General features: G+C 38.1%; 1 protein-coding gene across 1 annotated transcript in view; it reads right to left on the bottom strand.

Moving 5' to 3' along the window:
- Positions 1–26,086, bottom strand: part of Fancc (FA complementation group C) — a 213,212-nt gene that overhangs the window by 51,225 nt on the left and 135,901 nt on the right. The window contains exon 7 of the mRNA XM_042687050.1: positions 2,667–2,831. Coding sequence (XP_042542984.1) covers positions 2,667–2,831 — 165 coding nt within the window. The remainder of the gene's footprint in view (positions 1–2,666; positions 2,832–26,086) is intronic.

The raw sequence follows: 26,086 nt of genomic DNA, 5'->3' as shown, positions 1-26,086 counted from the left end.
AAGGAATTGCTGTCTTTAAAAGGGAGGATTAAAATATTCTCTCTCTTAGGCTGGACATGGTGGCACATATCTGTAATCCTGGCAATTTAGGAGGCAGAGATTGGGAGACTGACTTTAAGGCAAGCCCAAGAAAGAATTTTACAGGACTGCCCTCCTCTCAATATCAATAAACAAGCCAGGCATAATGGTGTACATCCATCATTCCAATACACAAGAAACACTAAGTATAAACCAAACATGGCCTGGGCAAAAAGCATAAACCCTTATTGAAAATATAACTAAAAAATAAAAGGACTTTTGGGTGTGGCTATCTTAGTAGAGCTCTGCCCAGCAAGTTCCAAGAGGCCCCAAGCTAAAACCCTACCACTGCCAACAATGATATTAAAAAAAACAAAAAGATTCACTTTCTCATACTACAGCTATCTTATCAGGGAAAGATGAAACCGACATATCAGAGAATTCTCTGACTCATGAGGCAAAGACATCTACTGCAGAGAAGGTGGGCTAAAATATAAGTAAAAGCAAAAATACAAGGGAAGTTGTCTTTCCCTGTACTTTACGGAGGTTAATAATTTACCTTCTTGTATCTTATGCAAAAGGATATGTTAAATGCTATTAGGAGTTTAAATACTGTTGATTGTAGCATCCACTGGAGACCAGTCATTTAGAGTCTGAACAAACAAGAATTAAACCATTTAAAAGAATATGTAACCTTGCCCAAATAATTGTAACCCCTCTGTACGGTATTTTGACAATAAAAAAAAAAGATGTGACCCACTAATACTATATTCACAGAACTGTACTCAGGGTTTACAACAGAATCTCTAAACCTAGTTGGACTTGCTGTCATTGTGTTCACCTGTATAGACATTATTCTGTAGAACTGGCCACATCAGATGATGTGTTGAAATTCAAGTTGTTGAACAACTATTTAGAGTCTCACTGTACTTCCTGGAACAACTGTGGTGAACTCTGTACTGATGCTGCCAAAGCAACAACGCGTAAAACTGTTGCACCATCAGGAGGTCATTTCACTCCCCTTACCCATACCATCAATCACACCCTCACAGGAAAGCTAACATACTTAGTCAGAAGAATGTTCGATGAAGAACTATAAAATATTTGAGGCAGGATAGATTAGGAGAAATGAGGCATGAGAATTAAAAACCAGAAACAAGGGAAAACATGTTGCTAATATTCACTTGATTAGGAACTCATGTGCTTTTCTCCTGTCTCTCACTCATCACTTAAGTTACAGCATTCAGTAAAGAGGCAACTCTTCCTGTAACCTTGTCTACTCACCTAAATGATTACTATACCCTGAGAACTAGGCAAGAATAGCTTAAAGAAAGACACTAATTCTGTAACAAAACACTTGGTAAAATGACACCTTAGTTCATAAAAGTGTTTGCAAAAGAAAAATATTTATCTTCAAGAAGAGCACCTGTCTTGATAAAACTAATAAAACTCTTCCCTTTTTTACAGAAAAAGCTGGCCTGGGACATATATGCCTATAAGCCCAGCTTTGGTGAGATGCATGAATAATCCATCCAGGTTAAGCCTGAGACTTTCTTAAAAACAACCAGAGAAAATAACACATGCCTAATAAGTATGAAATTCTGAAATCAAATTTCAGGATTAATATCACAAAAAAACACCAAACACATACTCAAAAACTAGCAAAGTGACATAGTGACAGAATTTGTGGACCATGATACATTTGACCTTATTTTAAGATTATTATAACCTTGGGAAATTTATGTCAACCAACATGAGCTTCTCAGCTTTCCAAACTGATGAGATCAGTGGTCTCATGAAATAATTAATGATAGCAATAACCAAGTTTTTGTGCTGCATAGTGAAATATGTCGGTGTTTGGGAGATCTGAATATATTAATGAATGAAGATTTTTCCAGATGAACCATGCTTGATACTACAAATTCATACAAAAGCAAAAGATCTAAGATAGTGTAAAACAGGCCAGTGTAATAGTATGAAAAGTTACATTATACATTATAAAAAGTTATATATATGAAGTTATAAAAAGTTATATTTCACACCAAGTAACTTTTTAAAAATGATCACTGTAAATTTTTTTCTTTTTGACCAGTGAAACATTAAAACAGAATATCCACAACAATCTGAGATATATTACAACACTGCTACCTTTTCCAAACACATATCTGTGTGGGGCTGGATATTTCAGCCAGAAGAACATATCTCAGCAGACTAAATACAAAAACCAACATGAGAATCCAGCTTTCTTCAGCCAAACAATAAAACTTGCTAATAATATATACAAGCAACATTGTTCTTTCTAAACAATTCTTCTGTCTTGGAATATAACATTTACCATTATTTCAAATGAAGTAATTTTCGTGAGTGTGGTGTTGGGGATCAAACCAATGCCTCATGTCAGGCAAGTACTCTACCATTTAAGCTGTACCCCAGCCCGATAAATATCTTTGAAGTTTGTTTTACTTTCACCTATGGAAAATACTGATTAAACATAACTCGTACTTAAAAAGTCCTATGGGTTCTTCAAAAATATCTTAAGAGTGTATAAGGAGATAGAAAGCCATTCTTGTGGGAAATGTCCCACATACTGAAACATCTTATGTAAAGGAAAAATGAAGTCAGATGACAGAATAATGGACATCACTTACTGCAAAAAGGCCTCATTTACAGCTTCAAAGAACTCAGGCCGGAGGATTTCCTGAGGTTCGTGTCCATGGTAAGTGAGCAGGGCCTCCACCAAGGGTTCAAAATCAGGCAGAGTAACAAGTGGGACACAAACTTGTGACAGAGATGTCATTCGGTCAGGAGCCATTCTATAGGAGAAACAAGAAATTATGACCCAAATCTGAGATCCATATGTAATTAAAGACATATAAAGTCTCCTGCCTTCATTGACGACAGGTACTATGATTGTTCACTATATTATACATAGCAATTTAAATTCATTGAAAGGAATACAAGGAAAGACCCAGTATCTCATCTGCACCAGTCATATTTCAAAAGCTCACAAGCGACATGACACCAGTGGTAGGAGTAGTACCAGGCAGTAAAAGTTTATAAAATGTGTTTTACGATCAAGAGCTCCACTGATAAACACTTCTTCACTTTTCTCCATAGTCCCTACTACCAATTGACTTGTGCACTGTCTAGGGACTAAGTCCTACTGCTTAAACAGAAGTTTTCAGTGGAAGGCCTTCTTCTTCTTCTTTTTCTAGCTTGCTCAGCGCTCTGTTCTTAGCACCTAAGGACAATTCCTTATACATATTGTATGTTTAAGAAATATATGTTGCAGGGCACCAATGGCTCAAGCCTGTAATCCTAGCTACTCAGGAGGCTGAGATCTGAGAATCACGGTTCAAAGCCAGCCAAGGCAGGAAAGTCCATAAAACTCCTATCTCCAATAAACCACTAAAAAACCAGAAGTGGCACTGTGGCAAAAGTGGTAGAGCACTCGCCTTGAGCTGAAGAGCTGAGGGATAGCGCCCAAGCCCAGAGTTCAAGTCCTATGGCCGTCAAAAAAAGAAAGAAAGAAAGGAAGAAAGAAAGAAAGGAAGGAAGGAAGGAAGGAAGGAAGGAAGGAAGGAAGGAAGGAAGGAAGAAAGAAAGAAAGAAAGAAAGAAAGAAAGAAAGAAAGAAAGAAAGAAAGAAAGAAAGAAAGAAAGAAAGAAAGAAAGAAAGAAAGAAAGAAAGAATTAGATGTTGAGCTGGGTACCAGTGGCTCATACTTGTAAACTTGTAACCTTAGTTACTCAAGGAGCCTGAGATCTGAGGATTATAATTTGAAAACAGCCCAGGCAGAAAAGTCTGTGAGACTCTAAACAAACAACAAGAACCAGAAGTAGAGCTATGGCTTAAGTGGTACAGTGCCAGCCTTGAGTAAAAGAAGCTCAAGCTCAAGCTCAAGGTCAGCACGTAGGCCCTGAGTTCAAGAACCAGGAAAAGAGAGAGAGAGAGAGAAAGAGAGAGAGAAGACAGAGAGGACAGAGAGAGAGAGGAAATAGATGTTATGCAAATGTCTAGAGATTAGTGAAATGAAAGTCCTGGGTATATGACATTAGATCTTCTTATAAATATTTTCATATACAATCCTAAATACAAAAATTTAGACCTGAGTTTTATAAAACACAAATGCACTACAATATTAATCATTTAATTATCCCTTGCTGCTTTGAACTTGCTTCTTATTAAAATATGTATATTCTGTAATTGTTTATCAATAGGCAGTTGCATTGTTTCTGTCACTATTATAAGAGGTGTCAGCCTGTATTCTCACATATGCCTATATATAACTATTTGTTTGAACAATTTTTTCCCAAAAGATATCCTAATTTTCTTTTCCAATCTTCTATCCTAGTGATATTATCCATTTTATATATTTTGCTCACTTATACAGAGATGAAATCACAAATAAATGATAGCTCTTTTACAGAATGGAAAATATATGGCAATTACAATGAACTAGACATATACTATCCAAATATACAAATCTCACAATATCATAATGCATAAATTGCAAAAAGATACCCACACCATAGAAAAATTTGAAACAGTCACAGGATATACATACACACATATGTAAAGTAAAATGTTAAAACATGACAGAAGATTTTACATCAACTCCTTGTAAGTACTCACTACTGGGAAAAGGAAGAAGAAACAGAATGAGCAAAAGAAACACTTTAATTCCTTAAAGTGATTAAATAGTAATAAAATATAATATGATAAGGTTTGAGCAATGCGCATACAGATTGTTCATATGTCAGAATTAGTGTATAGTTAAATTCAAATAAACTAAAATGTTACCCAGTAAAACTTGATTATATTGCTCTCTTTAGAACTATTTGCACTTTTTTTTTTTTTTCAATCATGGGTTTGAACTCAGGGCCTGAGCACTATCCCTGAGCTCTTTTGCTCAAGGCTAGTGCTCTACCACTTTGGGCCACAGTGCTACTTACAGTTTTCTGATCATTAACTGGAAATAAAAGTCTCACAGACATGCCAGCCCAGGCTGGCTTCAAACCATGATCCTCAGATCTCAGCCTCCTGAGTAGCTAGGATTACAGGCATGAGCCACTGGTACCGGCTTATTTGCATTCTTAATTTGATCATCTGGATTAACTATTATCTCTCAGATGAATTGAACTGTCAAATCTATTCTTGAACATTTGTTTTAAAATATATTAAAATGAGTTGATAAGAAATTGTTCTTACAGCTCTCTCTGCTCTCTCTCTGCTCTTTTCTAGCTCTTTTCTCTCTTTCCTTCTCTTCTCTTTCCCAGCTCCCTTCTCTTTCCTAGCTCGCTCTTTCCCACCTTTCTCAGACGCTCTCTTTTCTAGCTCTCTCTGCTCACTCTCTGCTCTTTTCTAGCTCTTTCTCAGCTCTTTCCTCCTCTTCTCTTTCCCAGCTCTCTTCTCTTTCCTAGCTCTCTGTTTCCCACCTTTCTCAGATGCTCTCTCTCTGCTCTTTGCTAACTCTTTTCTCTCTCTTTCCGAGCTCTTTCTCTTTCCCAGGCCTTTCCCAGCCACGTGGAGTTCCAACCTTGCCAGGTTCCAGCAGGTCTACTGAATAAACCTACCCCTTACCTGAATACCACGGGCATGGTGCTATTCTTACTCAACTACCTTTTTAAAAACCTAACATAAAAAAAAATTTTTTAAGATTAAAAAAAAGAGAAATTGTTCTTACATATTTGATAAAAGAAATTGAAATCATTATTTCCAAATTGATTATGCCATATAAATTAGGCCAAATACAAGTCCAGTGTATCATGAGAACTCTTCAGTCCTGCCACTTGGCTTTACATTTATTTTTATATAGCTTGATACTCTGGGTATGCATACCAAGACATGACACAAAATACAAACTGGGCTGGTTGCTGGTGGGTCAAGCCTATAATCCTAGCTATTTAGGCGGCTGAGATGAGAATCCTGATTCAAACTCATCCCAGGCAGAAAATACAAATTCTATCTCCCAATAACCAGCAACAAAAGCTGGAGACAAGACTCAAGTGGTAAGAGTGCCATTTGTGATCAAGCAAATTGCATAAGAGTGCAAGGCCAAATTTGGGCCTCAGTACTGGCAATCCCTACTCCAAAAAAACCCAGAAACTAAGATCTTTATGGTTGATTTGAGCATGTCAGAAATAAGAGACTGAAAATTATTCAATACCGCCTGTGAACTGGAGTGAATGCAGAACCAAGCTGAACTAAGTTCAAATGCATTTCTGAACTACTTTCTTCCCCTGTCCAAGAATAGAGGACCAAATAATTTATCCCTTTGGGTCAAATTCTTCTCCAATGCAACAATTACACAATTGATCTTGACCTGTGGGTCAAATTCCTAGAATACGAAATACGGGATTTGGGTAGATATAGATATTACCTGTTGACCAGCTATTAATTATTTGGAAGTTGTTGTCAACCATTCTGTGTCTAAACTCTCTTGCTTGTAATTAGAATCTACAGGACAATATTAGCTGATAAACTCTTCAAATCTGGGGGGGGGGGACCTACATTTGTACCAGACTGATCATCATAATTGTTTCCTTGATGCTTGTTGTTTAAAAACAGAGGGACAAATCCTTGTCATGGAGCCAAGTTAACTAAGGGATGTCCATGTTGGTACCAAAGCTGTAAACACAGGAAAGGATGAAATAGAAGTGGATTTGGTTTGTAGTTTTGGTTATTCTAAGTGAATGTAAATTTATGATATAGTTACCATATAATTAGAAAATTCTTCATGGAATTTACTAAGACCCACCTATGAGATACCTTTGCTAGGAGACTGACACATTAGTCCCATACCCAATTTGCTGTGGAGTGTGTTTTCTCCTTTTTGTTTTTTGCGGTGATTTTTTTGAGTTTTTTTAAAATAATTTTTTTGTTGTGAAAATACCGTACAGAGGGGTTACAGTTACATGAGTAAGGTAATGAGGCATTGTTGCCTCCTCCTTTGTTTTTCCCTTACCATCCCTGCCCTCCAATCTCCACAACACCCCCCACCCCCGCTGCCGAAGTTGTAAAGTTCATTTTTTAACATAGCATCTTGTATATCTCATTGTTGCAATGGGTCCACCTGTATCCCTATTTAAACAATTTGTTTTTTCCCTTTCCCTCCCCAAATTATACCAACATCGAATACAGTGAAAACAGGGGTTATACCATGGGGGAGGGACATACAAAGAAACAAAAAAGAAAATCACCTTATAAATACGTTAGAAACAATAGCAAGAAAGAAAAAACCACTTGTGTCCTTTCATTTCACCTAACATCATCTTATCTGACCATTTCTGCTTGTCTCAGACATATACAAGTAATTGCAAATAAGAGAAAGCATGGGACCTACGATTCTTTGGGCCTGCCTTACTTCACTTAATATAATTTTTTCCAAATCTTTCCATTTCCTAACAAATGGGGCAATGTAATTCTTTCTGATGGAGGCATAGAATTCCATTGTGTATATATACCACATTTTCTTGATCTATTCATCTACTGAGGGACATCTGGGTTGGGTCTATATCTTAGCTATGGGAAATAATGCTGTGATAAACATAGTTGTGCTGGCGGCTTTAGTGTGGTCTTGTTTGTGATCACTTGGGTAAATGCCCAAAAGTCGGATTGCTGGGTCATAGGGGAGCTCTATGTGGAGTCTTTTGAGGAACCTCCATACTGCTTTCCAAAGTGGTTGAACAAGTTTACACTCCCACCAACAATGCAGTAAGGTTCCCTTCTGTCCACATCCCCTCCAGCATCTGTTGTTGTTAGAGTTCTTGATTATAACCATTCTAACTGGGGTGAGGTGATATCTCAATGTTGTTTTGATTTGCATTTCTTTTATGGCTAGGGAGGTTGAGCATTTCTTCATGTGTCTATTGGCCACCCTTCTTTCCTCTTCAGAGCCCATTTATTTATTGGGCAGTTGTTTCTTTGAGAATTTGTTGTTGGGAGATTTAATTTTTTGAGTTCCAGGTATATTTTAGATATGAGACCCTTGTCCGTTGTATGGCTAGTGAAGATCTTCTCCCAATCCATAGGCTTTCTATTGATCTTGCTAGCTATGTTCAAATTCTACTACAAAGCCATAGTAATCAAAACAGCTTGGTACTGACACAAGAAGAGACCTCAGGACCAATGGAATAGAATTGAAAACCCAGAAATGAACCCACAGACCTACAGCCATCTAATCTTTGAAAAGGGAGCTAAAAAATAGAATGGAAAAAAGGCAGCCTCTTCAGTCAATGGTGCTGGAAAAATTGGTTAACTACTTGTAGAAAACTAAACCTAGATCCTTATATATCACCCTACACCAGAATCAACTCCAAATGGATCAAAGACCTCGGAGTCAAAGCAGACAGCCTGAAAACATTACAGGGCAGAATAGGAGAAACCCTAAGTCTCCTTGGCACAGACCCAAATTTTCTTAATAGAGATCCAGAAACACAACAAATCAAAGAAAGGTGGAACAAATGGATTGCATGAATTTGCAGAGCTTCTGCATGTCAAAGGATATAGCTAGCAAGATCAATAGAAAGCCCACGGATTGGGAGAAGACCCTTTTTGTTTTTACCTTTTGTTTTATCTTTTTGCTTTTACCAAAGAATTTTACAGTTCATTACGTTATCTTTTTTCAAGTTACTTGCTGGACATATTGAGACCATAAAAGTTTTTCATGGAGGGGCTGGGAAGGTGGCTCAGTGGTAGAGTGCTTACCTTGCATGCATGCGGCCCTGGGTTCGATTCCTCAGCACAACATAAGCAAAAAGCCAAAAGCCAGAAGTGGCGCTGGGGCTCAAGTGGTAGAACGCTAGCCTTGAGCTGAAGAGCTGAGGGACAGCGCACAGGCCCAGAGTTCAGGCCCCATGAAATTCAGGTTGAATTTCATGGAAATTCAACCTCTTCTTCTGAGTCTATTTATACTTATTAGAAGATTAACTTATGAAGCAATTTAATGTCTACATGCTTTTGAGAAGTCTGATGAACTTCCAAAATCTTATTTTTAAGAGCTAAAATCAGAAAGTTGTGGTTGCCATCCATTAAAAAAAAACAAAAACACTTAGACCCTTAAGTTCTGTGTAAGACCACAGAACTTTTAAGTCCACAGTTCTCTAGTGAAAAACCAACAAAGTGTATTCAACTGTCTTCAGTTCACATCAGGTGGAAGAATGGCACTGTGATATTTCTTTTTTTTTTTTTTAATTTAATTTTATTTTATTTGAGGGCACTGTGATATTTCAAAGACAGCTTCCAAACATGCCAGTATAATTGTTGCTGTTATTAGTGATGATAATTAAAGTATAAAACTGTATAACTTTCTCTTATATATGTGAAGTTACCTGCATATTTTTAATATAAAAAGTTTAAAAGTTGAATCAGAATAAACTATACTGGTATACAAATTTCTGATGTACCCTCAAATGTGGGATATTTCCTTTCAGAACTTCAGAAGTTCAAGCAACAAAAAGACCTCTAACCTTAAAAGGCCACAAAACAATACCATGCTGATTATCTAGTTTTGTTTTTGCTTTCTTGTTTCTGGAGGGAGAATTATTATTATTTATTTTTTACTTTTGGGAAATTGTAAAGTTCATTTCAAAAGATTTAAATAACTCATAAAAATATAGAAATTGATCTTATAATTTAGGATGCATACACCGTCAGGAAAAAAAAAAGCAACCTCAAATCTGATTTGGTTTCCTTTTGAATTATTTTTAGAGACCTGATAAATAGTCTTGTCAAAGTGTCTTAAATGCAACTAAGTAAAATCAACAATTCAGTGACAGAATGTTTAAATACCATCCCATTCCTTCCTACAAAGCACTAGAAGAGGCATTCTAAGCTATTTATTGTGTCGTCCATGGTTCCGGCACACAGTACCACTATACAGGAAGGATGCTTCCAGCAATATATGGTTAATGTTGAGCCTTCTACAGCTGAATTCTTATATAGAAATCATTTGGAGTGCTGCTCTGCCAGGAAGTCAAAGTCTAATGCTTACAATAATGCAGTGTGGAAAGTGCTACACTGCTCCTTCCTGAACTTAGATCTCCAGGCTCTGGCAAGTTTCAGGCTGGGGCTGAAAAGACTGTATGCATCTTAAAGCCCTGGAGAAGGTTATCAATTGGCATGCCTACATTTTGGTAAACTAAGCACTACCAAAGTTACAGGAGGCTTTAAATTTTTTTCAGGAGAAATATCTTGGTCTTTTTCAGTCTTGTTAGGAGATTCAACACACAGCCCATAATCTTTTTTTCCCCTTTATTTATAAGGGTGATGTACAGAGTTACATCAGGTAATTGTCAAACAGTGTTACCCCTATCCTCGTTTTCTCCCATTTGCCTTTCCCCTCCATTCACCATCCTCCCCCACCAAGTTGTAAAGTTCATTTCCAACATAGTGTCTTGTATCACTGTTGCATTGGTTCACCCTTTGTTCTTTGTTTCACCATTTTGTTATTCCTCTTTCTTTCCCCAAATCAGATGAACATATTTTCTCGACACAGGATACCAAAATAAAAAAGTGACAACTGGGTGATAAACCAAAGGGGGTAAAACGAAGGAAAAAAGGCATAACTTTACATAGTACATTAAAAACAAGAAAAAATTTGTTTCCATATCTTAGAGCTCATTTCAATTAGCATCATTTTATATGGTTGTATGGACATACCTATTGAGCTATTGAGATCCTCTGCTAGGGCTACCTTAAACCTATACTAAGAGGGTTCCGGGAAGATGGCAGAGGAGAAGCTGGAATCTGAACAAGTTCTCGCATAGAAAGCAGTTTTAGAATTCCAGTGAACAGTCCTAAGCCAGAGAAACACACCAAGTGTGCCATCACAGGACAGAGAGTTAAGCAAGAGAGGGGAAGCCAAGGCAAGGAGACACATCTGAGCGCTTGCCAGCAGCCGCCACGGCGGCGGCAGGATTGTGGCGGCGACCACAGCCAAGACCAAACCTGAGCCACAGAGAGTCCGGGACGAAGGAGCCAGACGCAGCAGACGAGCGGATTCTACTCAACACCAGCAAGAACCGACAAGGAGCGGACATCTTCATCCTGCAGTTTGCAGACCAGAGACGACCCAGGATCCAAGACTCGGCGTGAGTAGAAGCCCAACTTCCTCACTCCTTCTCAGGGAGCAGAGGAGGGAAGGCCACCCCTCCCCCCCCAGCACCGGTGATCTCCATCTTGGATACCGACAAAGCTCAGAGGAGCTGCCAGCTCCAACTCAGGCCTTGGAATAAAACGAGTCATTTAGCAGGTCACAAGAACTTAATGGCGAAGTGACCTGCCAGACTCAGCTCCATCCAGGGAAAAGTCACCCAGCTCAGGTGCCAGCCATTGGAGTGGCTCTCCTCACTGGGTAACCAGAGCCAGAGGCTGCCCCTCCCTCTAGCAGCCTGCACAATCAATTGAAAAACAGAAACCCTGAGAATGGCTCCAGGGTGGGCTCTGTGAGTTTTTCACAAAATAGCCCCAGGGAAAAGCTACTGTTTGTTGAAAGGCCTCAACTCTACCCAGAACCTAGCCTCATCACTGCATCCCCCTCTTTTGTGATTCTCAAAGCAGATCACCGTCCCATTAAACTAACCTGGGAGGGGGATCTCAAAATCTTGGGTAAAGCAGAGCATTTTTCTGCCTGTTCGAACAAACTGACTTAAGAAACCAATCAAGCGACAGGACCTCAAGCTGACCAGAGACTCCAACAAGAGGCTGGTTACAGACAAAAGGGAGATACAGGATTCTTCCCACCCCTCCCAAAAAAATCAAAAAGAAAAAAAAAAATCAAAGAACTTTTTTTTTTCTTCTTCTTCTTTTCTTTTTCTTTTTTTTTTTTTTTTTTTTTTTTTGGTACCTTATATACATAAAAAAATTTTTTTACTTTTCTAAAACTTTTATTAATTTTTGCCTTTTTTGAAAAAATAATTGTTTTCCAGTAACTTTTTTTTCCTCTTATAATTTTTATTATAGGAATACGTGAATGTGCGTTTTCCTTTCTTTTCTTGTCTTCTTTCTCTTTTTCTTTCTTTCTTTATTATCTTTTTGTTTTTTTGTCTAGCTCTACTGAACTTCTGATCTTTTATTCTCCCTTTCTTATCCTTTTCACCTTTTCCTCTCTTTTGTTCTTCTTTATGTGACTCAACTCTTGTCCTGCACATCCTCAGATAAACCTGTAGTTAACTAGTAGACCCTATCCCCCATTGTGTACACACTTAATCCACAAATTTATTACTCAATTCAAAACCTCTGAGACTTAAATTCCTTAATAGCAGTACTACCTCCTTATACCTATATAATATTTTAAGCATTTTTTAAAGTTTTTCACATCTCCTCTATGTCCCTCCCCTTCTCTCAATATATTCACATTCCTCTCTAAATAGATGGTCTTTTAATCTAATAATTTTTACGTTTCTATCTTTTTTCTGGTCTCTTTTCATTTCCCTTTCCCTTTCTTCTTTTCTATCTCTCTCTACTTGCATCCTACCCAACCTATTTCCTGCATTGAGATTAGGACATAGTTAACTCTCCCTGTGCCTTCCCACACCAATCTATTCCTATTTTTTACCCACATCTCTCCCTAACCCTAATAATTTCTGGTTTTCCAAATTCTTCTCTGCGGTTCGAAGCCCATTAACATATAGTTGTTTGATGTTGAATAGATGTATCTGTTGAACTAGATTGTATCTGTAGACTATTGACTGTACAAATGCAAACTTTGGTTGATGGTTGCCTTAAGATAGTGTTCTAGCACAAAACTGGTGCTATTTTCATCTCAAATGGGCAGAGTAAGCAGGAAAAACACAAGAAAAATGGCAAATCCGGGTATCTCAATTCTCAATCTTGATAATCAGGGGTCAGAACAGATAATGAATAATCCAGAGGAGAGTTCCCAAATAGCTCTACAAACACTGCTGGCAAACATGATAAATGAGAAGTTTGACAACTTACAAAGGACTCTGTATGAGCGTGATAGGGAGAGAGAGGAGGCATCCCAAAAGTTTATAAAGGAATATCAAAAGCGTGAGGAAGCTACTCAAAAACTGATACAGGATTTGCATGAACAACTTGAGAATACTCAAAGAGAAAGGGAGGAATGGCGTGAGCAGGCTGAGAACACTCAAAGAGAACTGCAGGAATCCCACGAACGGGAGGAAAGAGAACTGCAGGAATCCCACGAACGGGAGGAAGCTAATCAAAGAGTAATACAGGAATTGAGAGACCAGGTAGAGAACACACAAAGATCACTAAAGGCATTCATGGAATCCATTAACAAAGAGCTGAAAGTCAGGGAGACCACAAAGGGAATGCTGAATGGAACCCAACAGAAGGAATGGGAGTCCAAAGAAACCATAACCAATCAACTAAGTGATTTGAGAACAAACACTGAACGTCAAATTAAGGAAGTAAAGAAATTCATACAAGACCTAAAACAGAGCTTCAACAAAGAACTTGAAGCCATCAAAGCTGACCAATTAGAAGGAAAAGAGATAAAAAACAAAGTAGAGAGTCTTGACAGCAGGTTAGACCATGCAGAAGATCGAATCTCAGGGACTGAAGACAGCCTAGATATTATAGAGAAAGAACATACAACCATCTAAGACAAGTCCAAGAAATATGATAGATCTATCCAACACCTGGAAGACACCATCAGAAGGCCTAATCTAAGGATAATGGGTGTAGAGGAGCACCTAGAAACAGAAGTTAATGGTCTAGGAAATTTGTTTAACAGGATCCTAGCAGAGAACTTCCCAAACATACAAAAAGATAGGCCTATTCAGATACAAGAAGCTTTTAGAACCCCAAATAGACCAGACCAGAATAGGACATCCCACCATCACATTATAATCCACACAGGATCAACTCAGAACAAGGAAAAGATCCTTAAAGCTGTCAAGGAGAAAAGGTTAATCACCTATAAAGGGAAACCAATTAGAATCACCTCAGATTTCTCAGCAGAGACAATCAAAGCAAGAAGAGCCTGGAATGATGTATGCCATGCCCTAAAAACAAACAACTATCAACCAAGAATACTGTACCCAGCTAAACTCTCCTTCATAACTGAAGGCCAAATAAAAACCTTCCATAGCAAAGAAAAATTGAAATAATACATCTCCACCAAACCAGCTCTACAAAAGATTCTTAAAGATGTCCTACACATAGAAAACCAACAAGACCGCAATAAAGGCCAAGAAGCTGCACCCAAACTGAGAATCCAAGAACCACAGGAAGAACCCAGTTTTCGCAGCCCCCAAGAAGGTGGATAACATGGCAGGAACTCCCAAATACCTCTCAGTCCTATCTCTTAACGTTAACGGACTGAACTCTCCAATTAAGCGACATAGACTGTCTAGTTGGATTAAAAAACAAGACCCTTCTATCTGCTGCCTGCAGGAGTCACATCTTGCCCGTAAAAACAAACACATTTTCAATGTTAAAGGCTGGAACAAAATCTACCAAGCAAACGGCCCCCATAAACAGGCAGGAGTTGCAATCCTAGTATCAGATAAAATAGACTTCAAATTAAAATTTGTGAGAAGAGATAAAGAAGGTCACTACATACTAATTAAAGGATCTCTCCTTCAGGAGGATATTACAATTCTAAATATCTATTCGCCAAACAATGGAGCACCCAAATTTATCAAAGAAACACTACTTTCCCTCAAATCTCATAGATCCAAAGACATTAATTGTTGGGGATTTTAACACACCACTCTCCCCACTAGATAGATCAACTCGGCAAAAACTCAACAGAGAAACCGCAGATCTAAACAGCTGCATAGATCAAGTGGACTTAACAGACATCTACCGAACATTTCACCCAGCAGCATCAGAATACACGTTTTTCTCAGCAGCACATGGAATGTTTTCTAAAATAGACCACATTTTAGGCCACAAAGCAAACTTGTCTAAATTCAGAAACATTGAAGTTATACCTTGCATTCTCTCTGACCACAAGGGAATAAAATTAGAACTCAACACCAAAAGCCACCAAAGAAAGTCCGGTATTACATGGAGGCTGAACAACACACTGCTGAATCATGAGTGGGTCATGGAAGAGATTAGAAAGGAAATTCAAATGTTCATGCTATTCAACAAAAATGAACACACAAATTACCAGCTCCTCAGGGACACAGCAAAGGCAGTACTCAGAGGCAAGTTTATAGCTCTGAGCTCCTACATCAACAAATTGGAGAGATCTGAAACTAACAATTTAATGACACATCTAAACCTCCTTGAAAAAGAGCAGCAAGATAAACCCCAATCCAGTAGATGGAAAGAAATAATCAAAATTAAATCAGAATTAAATGAATTAGAATCCAAAAAAATTATAGAAAGAATCAACAAAACAAAGAGTTGGTTCTTCGAAAAACTTAACAAAATTGACAGACCCTTAGCAAATCTTATCAGAAAAAGAAGAGAACACACCCAAATTAATAAACTCAGAGATGAGAATGGAAACATCACCACGGAAACAACCAAGATTCAGAACATTATAAGGGAATACTTCTCAAAACTTTATGCTAATAAGTTTGAGAACTTGACAGAAATGGACCTTTTCCTAGCAAATATTGACATGCCAAAACTAAACCAAGATGAGTTAAACTATCTTAACAGGCCCATATCAAGCATTGAAATAGAAACAGCAATAAGAGACCTCCCAGCTAAGAAAAGTCCAGGACCAGATGGTTTTACAGCAGAATTCTACAAGCCCTTCAAAGCAGAGCTCACACCAATACTCCTCCAACTCTTCAATGAAATTGAAAGAGAAAGCTCACTACCAAACACATTCTATGAAGCCATCATAACCCTCATCCCAAAACCAGGCAGGGACTCATCAAAGAAAGAGAACTATAGACCCATTTCTTTGATGAACATTGATGCAAAACTTCTCAACAAAATTTTGGCCAATCGACTTCAACAATTCATCCAAAAAATCATACACCACGATCAAACAGGATTCATTTCAGGGATGCAAAGCTGGTTCAATATATGCAAATCAATTAATATTATTCATCACATCAACAAGAACAAGAATAAGAACCACATGGTTATCTCAATAAATGCAGAAAAAGCATTCGACAAGATCCAACACCCCTTTATGATGAAGGTTTTGGAAAAATTAGGAATCCATGGAACATTCCTCAATACAATAAAGGATGTATATGACAAACCTACAGCCAGCATTATACTCAATGGTGAAAAACTAAAGCCATTTCCTCTTAACTCAGGAACAAGACAAGGATGCCCACTCTTTACACTTCTCTTCAATCTAGTATTAGAATGCCTAGCTACAGCAGTAAGACAAGATGCAGACATAAAGGGGATCCAAATAGGGAAAGAAGAAATAAAACTCTCCCTCTTTGCAGATGACATGATCTTGTATTTAAAGAATCCTATAGACTCCACTCCCAAATTACTCAAGCTGATTCAAAACTTTGGCAAAGTAGCAGGTTATAAAATTAACCCCCCAAAATCAATGGCTTTTCTGTATGCCAACAATGAGAAAAGTGTGGCTGAAATTAGGAAAGCAACTCCATTTGTAATAACCCCACAAAAAATAAAATACCTAGGAATTAACTAAAGAAGTGAAGGACCTCTGTGATGAAAACTTTAAAATCTTGAAAAAGGAAATCAACACAGAACTTAAAAAATGGCAAAACCTCCCATGCTCCTGGATTGGAAAGATTAACATCGTGAAAATGGCAATGCTTCCCAAGGCTATCTACAAATTCAACGCAATACCTATCAAAATTCCAGCCTCATTCTTCAAGCAAATAGAAGAGGCAATCCAAAAATTCATATGGAACAATAAAAGACCCCGAATAGCAAAAACGCTCCTCAACGGAAAGAACACTGCTGGAGGAATATCAATACCAAATTTCAAACTCTACTATAAAGCCATAGTAATCAAAACAGCTTGGTATTGGCATAAGAACAGACCTCAGGACCAATGGAATAGAATTGAAAACCCAGAAATGAACCTACAGACCTATAGCCATCTAATCTTCGATAAGGGAGCTAAAACAATAGAATGGAAGAAAGACAGCCTCTTCAGTAAATGGTGCTGGCAAAATTGGTTAACTACATGTAGAAAACTAAAGCTAGATCCTTATATATCACCCTGCACCAGAATCAACTCCTAATGGATCAAAGACCTTGGAGTCAAAGCAGACACTGTGAAAACATTATAGGATGGAATAGGAGAAACCCTAGGTCTCCTTGGCTCAGGCCGAAATTTTCTGAATAGAGACCCGGAAACACAACAAATCAAAGAAAGGTTGGACAAATGGGATTGCATAAAGTTGCAGAGCTTCTGCAGGGCAAATGATATAGCTAGCAAGATCAATAGAAAGCCCACGGATTGGGAGAAGATCTTTACTAGCCATACAACGGACAAGGGTCTCATATCTAAAATATACTTGGAACTCAAAAAATTAAACCCCCCAACAACAAATCCTCAAAGAAACAACTGCCCAATAAATAAGTGGGCTAAAGACTTAAAGAGAAACTTCTCTGAAGAAGAAGGATGGCCAATAGACACATGAAGAAATGTTCAACATCCCTAGCCATAAAAGAAATGCAAATCAAAACAACATTGAGATATCACCTCACTCCAGTTAGAACGGCAAAAATCAAGAACTCTAACAACAACAGATGCTGGAGGGGATGTGGACAGAAAGGAACCTTACTTCATTGTTGGTGGGAATGTAAACTTGTTCAACCACTTTGGAAAGCAGTATGGAGGTTCCTCAAAAGACTCCACATAGAACTCCCCTATGACCCAGCAATCCCACTTTTGGGCATTTACCCAAATGTTTACAAACAAGACCACACTAAAGCTACCAGCACAACTATGTTTATTGCAGCATTATTTACCATAGCTAAGATCTGGAACCAACCCAGATGCCCCTCAGTAGATGAATGGATCAAGAAAATGTGGTATATATACACAATGGAATTCTATGCCTCCATCAGAAAGAATGACATTGCCCCATTTGTTAGGAAATGGAAAGACTTGGAAAAAATTATATTAAGTGAAGTAAGCCAGGCCCAAAGAAACATAGGTCCCATGGTTTCCCTTATTTGCAATATCTAGTATATGTATGAGTCAAGCGGAAAAGGTCAGACAATGTGATGTCAGGAAAATGAACCCTTAGATATGTATTTTAATGTTTTTTTCTTTCATGCATGTATTTCTAACGCATTTATAAGATTATCTCTTTGTTGCTTTGTGTGTCCCTCCCCCACAGTATAACCCCTGCTTTTACTATATTTGATGTCAGTATAACTTGTGGAGGAGATGGGGAAAAACCAGTTGTTTAAGGATACAGGTGGACCTGTTGCAACAATGAGAAGTACAAGTTGTCATGTCCAAAATGAGCTTTACAATGTCGGTGCGGGGCGGCGGGCGGGGGGGGGGGGGGGGGGGGGGGGGGGAGAGGGGGAGGAAGGAGAAGGATTGGGATTGGGGGGGAGGGGGGAGGCTGGGAAGGGATGTGAAGGTTAAACCAAAGGAGGAGGCTGCAATGCTTGGTAAGAAATGTACGCATTATCCTGCCCATGTAATTGTAACCCCTCTGTACAGTATGTTCACAAATAAAATAAAATTAAATTTAAAAAAAAAACCTATACTAAGTATTACAAATGAGGGAAACTGTGGAGCATATATGTCTTTGGGTCTGACCTACTTTATTTAGTATGAGTTTTTCCAAGTCTTTCTATTTCCTTATAAATGAGGCGATGTCATTCTTTCTGATGGAAGCACAGAATTTTATATCACATTTTCTTGATCTATTCATCTACTGAGGGGCATCTGGCTTGGTTCCATATCTTAGCTTTGGTAAATAATGATGCAATGAATATAGGTAGCTTTAGTGTGGCCTTGTTTGTGATCATTTGGGTAAATGGCCCAGGAGTGGGGCTGCTGGGTCATAGGGAGCTCTATGTTTAGTCTTTTGAGGAACCTCCATACTGCTTTTTCCAGAGTGGCTGAACGAGTTTACATACCCACCAACAGTGTAGTAGCATTCTCTTTTGGCCAGCCACAGCCCTTAATCTTTAGTGCTGTCCTCATGCCTTTCCCACCTATTCAGTCACTGGGTATTGTCTTCACCTCTCCTCATTCTCTCTTTTCAGAAAATGAGAGTAACTTATACTACAAGTCTCTCAGGGAATAGGAGAGATGAGTCATGGATGAGGGGCAAGATCTCCATGTCTGTTTTTTCTGCTTTTGCATTTCTGATTCTGAATGAACACTGAATACCCCTACTCAATTTCACAAACATCCGTTTGACTTTATAAAATATTCCGCTGAAGTTATAACCAAATTACATACATAAAAACCATCCACTGACATACACAAACACGCATCTATAACTCCCCTCTCAGCTCACTCAGTTTGCTCATATATTCTAGAAATTTAAGATATTTTCAACTCAGGCCAAATGTCCTTTTGTTTACCAGTTTAGAAGTGGGGTTCAGTTGGGCGCTGGTGGCTCACTCCTATAATCCTAGCTACTCAGGAGGCTGAGATCTGAGGATCACGATTCAAAGCCAGCCCAAGCAGGAAAGTCTGTGAGACTCTTATCTCCAAAAGAACACTAGAAAACTGGAAGAACACTGTGGCTCAAGCGATAGAGTGCTCACCTTGAGCTGAAGAACTGAGGGACAGTGCCCAGATCCAGAGTTCAAGCCCCACGATCGACAAAAAAAGAAGAAGAAAATGAGGGGGAGGGGGAGGGGGAAGGGGAGGAAGAGGAAGAGGAGGAGAAAGACGAGGAGCAGGAAAAAGAAGAAGAAAAGACGGAGGAAGAGGAGGAGGAGAAGGAGGAAGAAGAGGGGGAGGAGGAAGAGAAGGAAGAGGAGGAGGAAGAGGAGGAGGAAGAGGAGGAGGAGGAGAAGGAGAAGGAAGAGGAGGAGGAAGAGGAGGAGGAAGAGGAGGAGGAGGAGGAGAAGGAGGAGGAGGAGGAGGAGGAGGAGGAGGAGGAGGAGAAAAAGGAGAAGGAGGAGGAGGAGGAGGAGGAGGAGGAAGAGGAGTTCAAAACCCACCTTGGTGATGTGTTAATATAAGAGGGTAGAGTTCTGTAGAAAGTAAGTGGTGAAGGGACAGCTGCCATTTAGCAAAGTGGTAAAGAACAAGAAGTACATTTTAGAAAAGGTAAACATTTGAGAAGAAAAACTTCACATGTAAGAAGAGATCACTGTTTAGTTCAACGAAAAACTGTCTCTAGGAGAGCTTCATTATTTATCAAGAAGAAACTATAGCTACACAAATTAAATACTTTTAAGAATTAAATGCTTTTCAGAATTTTATCATGCCACTTTAAGTTATTCTGACAGTTTTCCAAGGCATTGATACGTAGTTCTCAGAGAAAGTAATACAGAGAAACTTTCCTCAAACTTCAGAACAATCTGCAAAAATGTTACAAATATTGAAAGATTCCATGCCCCTGTGCCTGGGATGCTGAGAATACTGTCTTGAGGACCATACTTTTGAATAGTTTTTACTAATGCAGGAAACTGGACATGAAAACTAAAGTGTAAGACCTATGAAGAATGGCAAGAGAAAGTAAGATGGAAAGAAATATGAGACTCAAATAATGCACTAAGCACACAAATGCTCTGCAAGCACTTTTTACCCCCAATCCTAGAAATTATGTGAGCCTTTATACCTAAATATATAATATTAGCCAGATGCTGATGGCTCAGGCCTATAATCCTAGATATTTGGGAGGCTGACATTATTGGGATTGTGGATCAAAGGCAGCCTAAGACAGAAAATGTTTAATATTTTGTTAATGAAGAGCTGGACATAGTGGCATGTTCCTGATTTCCTAGCTCTGGGAAGCCTAACATAAATGAATTATTCCCAGGCATGAGCCAGAACAGAAGGACAAACCCTATCTAAAAAAGAACAAGCAGATATCAAGACTAGAGGCATGGCTCAGTGGTAAGAGTATGTGCCCAGCAATTGTGAAACCCTAAGTTCAAAACTCTAGTTCTGCCAAATGAATACATATATGACAAAATCTTTAAGTATTAGTTGAGTGGATCTTTTGGAAATCACAGTCCAGAGTTTATAAAAGATACTTTTAGTTATATTATGGGTAAATTCAAGAAGCAGGTGAATATTTGGCAGCCAGGAAGGCTATGTTGGCCTACTATAACAGTAGCCACCTGTCTAGATGTTATAAATCCAGTGTACCCTTTTTAATGTTTTTCCTATTTGGGGTCTTATATGGCTCTAAATAAGTTTTTAGATTGATTTTTTAATTCACTGAGGAATGATACTGGGATTCTGATAGGTATTGCACTGAATTTTTAAATTGCTTTTAATAGTATGGACAATTTCACATTATTAATTCTGCTAATCAATCAACATGGAAGATCTTTTCATCTGCTGATGTCTTCAATTTCTTCAAGGTTTTATCCTTTTCCTTGTAGAAGTCCTTTACTTCTGTAAAGAAATTTGTCAAAAGCTTTTTCTATTTTGACTGAGATAATCATGTGATTTTAGTTCTTGGTACTGTTTACATTTATTGATTTGTGTGTAGTTGAACCATTCTTGCATCCTAGAAATTAACCCAACTTGATGATAGTGCGTGATCTTTTTGCTGATTCACTTAAATTATCTAGACACTATACATCTTTTGAATTGGTCTTAATTCATACTCACTTAAAGTAATTAGGGACAGAAGTCAGGCAGCCAGTAGTTCAAATCTATAATCTTACCTACTTGAGAGGCAGAGATCAGTCATGATACCTTTCTCAACCAATAGGTGGTGCAGTGACTTATGCTTGTTTCCCAGATACATGGGAGGCTAAGATGAGGAAGACTGTAGTTCTCAACCAGCCAGAGCAGAAACTGAGTTTGTAAGATTCCATCTAAGTGAAGAAGCTGGGCATGGTGGTGCATGCCTCATCTCAGTTATGGAAGAGGTAAAAGTAGGGATATTAACGTTCACACGTGGGCCTAAATAGGATGCGAGATCCTATCTCAAAAATAACCAATGCAAAAAAGGGCTGCAGATGTGACTCAGTGGAAGAATGCTGGACTAGCAAAGATGAAACTGAGTCAAACCCCAATAGCTCCAAAAGAAAAATAGTGATCAATAAAATATTACTGTCATTTTTCCAGGATTTTTTTCTATCTCGTCATTATTTTGTTCTTTTCTTGCTGCCTTCTCTTGTGTTGCATTGATTTTTTTTTTTTTTTTTGCAATGACCTGTTTTGATTTCCTTCTCATTTTCTTTTGTGCACTTCCTGAGGTTTTCTTTACTGTTACCATAGGTTCACATAAACAGCTTAGAATTATAATAACCCATTTAAGCTGATAATATTTAACCTCAATCGCAAAAACTATTCATTTAAATCTCTTCTTCACTTTGTCATTGCTAAAAATTACAACTTTGATATTCATTAACTTAGGAGTTATTTTTGTCTTTATCTTTATATCAGAATTAAAAGGGATATGTGGCTAGGCACTAATGGCTCATGTCTGTAATCCTAGCTACTCAGGAGGCTGAGAGGTGAGGATCACAGTTCAAAGCCAGCTAGCACAGACATATCTCTAAGATTCTCATCTCCAATCAATCAGCAGGAAGCAAGAAATGGATCTGTGGCTCAAGTAGCTGAGCACAGCCTTGAGCAAAAAACACCAAGCAAGAGTGCAAGGCTCTGAATTCAAGTCACAGTACTGGTGTAAAAAAAAAAAGAGTTATGGGGCTGGGAACATGTCCTAAGTGGTAGAGCACAAGACCCATTCAATATTACCAGTTTTTATCTTTGTCTACATATTTATCTCTACAAGAGAACATTATGTTTTTGTATGATTTTATGCTGCTGGGCTCACTATGCAATACAAACTGGCTTGAAATTCAGATGCCCCATTTGGGATTGAAGAAGTGCAACATCATTCCCAGAACTCTTCATTTTTGAAGGGAAGTTATGCTGGACACAATATTCTTGGTTAGCAGAGGGCTGTTGTTTTGTTCATTGTCCCTGTAACATTTTAAATACATCATCTCACTCCTATCTAGCCTATAATACTTTTAGTGAGAAACTCACTGACAGTTTTAGGTGAGTTCCCTTGAACATGACACACTAATTTTTTTTTTTTTTTTGCAGTTTTGAAGCTTTAACTTCTGATTGTTTTATTGCAATGTCTTGGTGTGGATCTTTAGGTTCATCCTATCTGAAGTCCTTTAGACTTCTCCTGTCAGGATTTCCAATTCTTTCTTCAAGTCTGGGATTTCTTTAGGGGGTGTGTGTAGAGGGGAGGGATCACTAAACTCTCTGACTGCCACTGCCTCTGTCCCCTTCCTCTCTGCCTCCTCCCTACCCATCTTCTGGGACACTTGTAATGGGTGTAAGTTTTCATTTTATTTATTCTATAAGTCCTTTAGCTTTATCTTTGTTTTTCTTCATCTTTTTTCTTTCTCTTACTTGTTAATTTCTAATTACTTCTTTTTGAATCTTACTTTTTTCTTCTGCCTGGTCAAGGTTAGTATTGAACCCCTTCTAGTGAAACTTTTAGTTCATTTACTATATTTTTCAGCATAGAATTTGTTTGGTTCTCTCTCTCTTCTTTTTCTCTCTTTCTCTACATATATATCACATGTGCATATATGTATATATACATATGTATAATATATACATACATGCATTATAAGTATATATTCGCCTTTTATTCATGCACTGTTTTCCTCATTTTGCTTGTTTGCTATATTTGTAGTGCACTGAGATTCCTTAAGATAATATTTTTTAATTCTTTAATTCATAGACCTGTTTCTTTAGGGGTTTTTTGGAGGGGGAGGCTTATTCCTTGGATTAGACCATGACTCCCTCTTTGTGTGTGTGTCTTACTATTTTTACAGATTTGTACAGAAAATAAAAACAAAAATCAAGCCACCTCTTTCAGTCTGTCCATACTAGCTTTTATTAAGGAACGACGTTGATTTATTAGCCCAGCTAGAGCTTTTCTAGGAATGTGCCTTCTCTAGGTCTGTACATGTAATTTCTCAATTAGAGATTTTTTTCTGTCTCATTTTTCAAAAGCATATAATATTTTGCTTCCTCTGCTGCCTGTATGTGGTACCACCATTTCTAAGATGCTGCAACAAGCCACTTGACTATTCTTTGTGGCTTCCAGACATTCAAAGTATATCCTAGTCTCCTGTTAGCAGTACAAGTCAGGCAACAACAACAACAAACAAAAACCCAAAACACCACACACACACAAAATAAAAACAAAAACAAAAACAAAAAACCCACCAACCCCAATCTCCAGCAGCACCTAGAACAATCAAAATATTACATGCAAATTCTATTGTTCTCTTTCTCTCACAGGAGAAGCCATAAACTGGGCACTTAAAGCTCAGGCTTATTGAGCTGTGCCAGCCTCTCTTTGCAGTATTGTCTCTTCTCTGGTACTTTCACTGAGCTTTCTTTTGTTCTCTGTGACCCCTAAGCATGCAAAGTATGCCGGTTCTCCATCAGTGCTGAGTCAGGAGACACAGAAACCACTTTGTCAGACAGATCCCTAAAATGCTGAAAGGTTAGATGCACATTCCACTCTTTCCCTCCTAAGGAAGTAACCATAAGCTAGTCATTTCTTTCCAGTCTTATCAAGTTGCACCTGTGTGGGGGAAGGACTATTGATGTAGATATGAAATAACTTTTCTTAGTAATTTCAAGCTCATCTTGACTTTGTGTTTGTGAGACAGTAACTTCTAAAGTTTTAATGAGAGTTTTTTGGGGTTTTTTTGTTTGTTTGTTTTGCTATATGTTGTTGAGATGATATCTATGTGGGAGAATGAGATCTGAGCCTTTTTGTTCTGCCATATTTCTCACATTTCTGACATCACTACTGAATAACTTTTCCTTTTTTTTCCTTTCTCTTTTCTTTTTCTCTCTCTCCCTTCTTCCCTCTCTCTCTTCTTTATCTTTATTATTCACACAGGCTTTTTGTTTTTGATGTGTGCATTTGTGGGGGGGGGGGTATGGATGCATGCATATGCCATTCTTAGGGCTTGAACTCAGGGCTTGGGTGCTGTTTTTGAGCGTTGCTTTTCTTTCTTTCTTTTTTCCTTCCTTTCTTCCTTCCTTACAAATAACTCCCAAGTCTGTGGGTGATCATTTCTGTTTTCTAATAGCTTTAGAAGTAATAGCTATAGTAATATCAGTTTATTCTCAGATGATTAGTGAAAATTAAAACTGGCTTACAGATATCTGTTTGTATTGCTGCATCAATTTTTAAAAAAAATATATACCTAGCAGATATTCTGGTAATTCTGTGACTAATTTGTTTTTGGAAAACACCAAACTATTTTCCACATGATGCATATTTTATTTCTCACTAACACTTGTTAGCTTCCATTTGGTTCTTCTTATTATTAGTGGGTATGAAGAAGTATTTCACTGTGGCTTGCATTTACATGTTCCCTAATGAGTAATGATGCTGAGCATGGTTTCATGTGCTTATTGGTCTGTTATATATCTTCTTCAGAAGAATGTCTACTTGGGTCTTTTGCCTGTGTCTGTGAGGCTGGGAACTAAGCCTAGAACTCTGTGCATGCTAGGTAGGCGCTCTGCCACTGAGTTACATCTCTAGTCCCAACTCAATTTTGAACTCATTTTTGTTGCTATCATTGTAAAACAAAATTCATAATATATAGTAAATATTATTTCTCAACAGAGATAATATTTTTCTTTATATTTTTGTTTTTGTCTTGTTCTGTCTTTTTGATAAAGCTTTGCTAGGTATCCTAGGTGGCCTCAAACTCCTTATATAGCCCAGTTAAGCTTTGAATTCATGAAAGTCCTGCCTTAGCCTCCCAAGTACTAAAATTACAGTTGTATACCATCACAAGGAGCTCAGAGATATTATCTAAAAAAGTTTTCACTCAACTCAGTAGGCTGTTTTTGTTTTCATGGTGGTATCCTTCAATTCACACAAAAAATAACAACAACAACAACAAAAAAAACTCTTACTTTTTATTGTGGTGCTGGGATCAAACCCAAGGCACTGAGCATGCTTTGCATGTACCACTGAGCTAAACCCACAGTCACGAG

Source organism: Dipodomys spectabilis, unplaced genomic scaffold (assembly GCF_019054845.1).
Source record: "Dipodomys spectabilis isolate Male_0828 unplaced genomic scaffold, ASM1905484v1 ptg000098l, whole genome shotgun sequence".
Lineage (NCBI taxonomy): Eukaryota > Metazoa > Chordata > Mammalia > Rodentia > Heteromyidae > Dipodomys > Dipodomys spectabilis.
The sequence above is the reverse complement of the archived record's forward strand: the minus strand, read 5'-3'. Positions and strand labels throughout refer to the sequence as shown.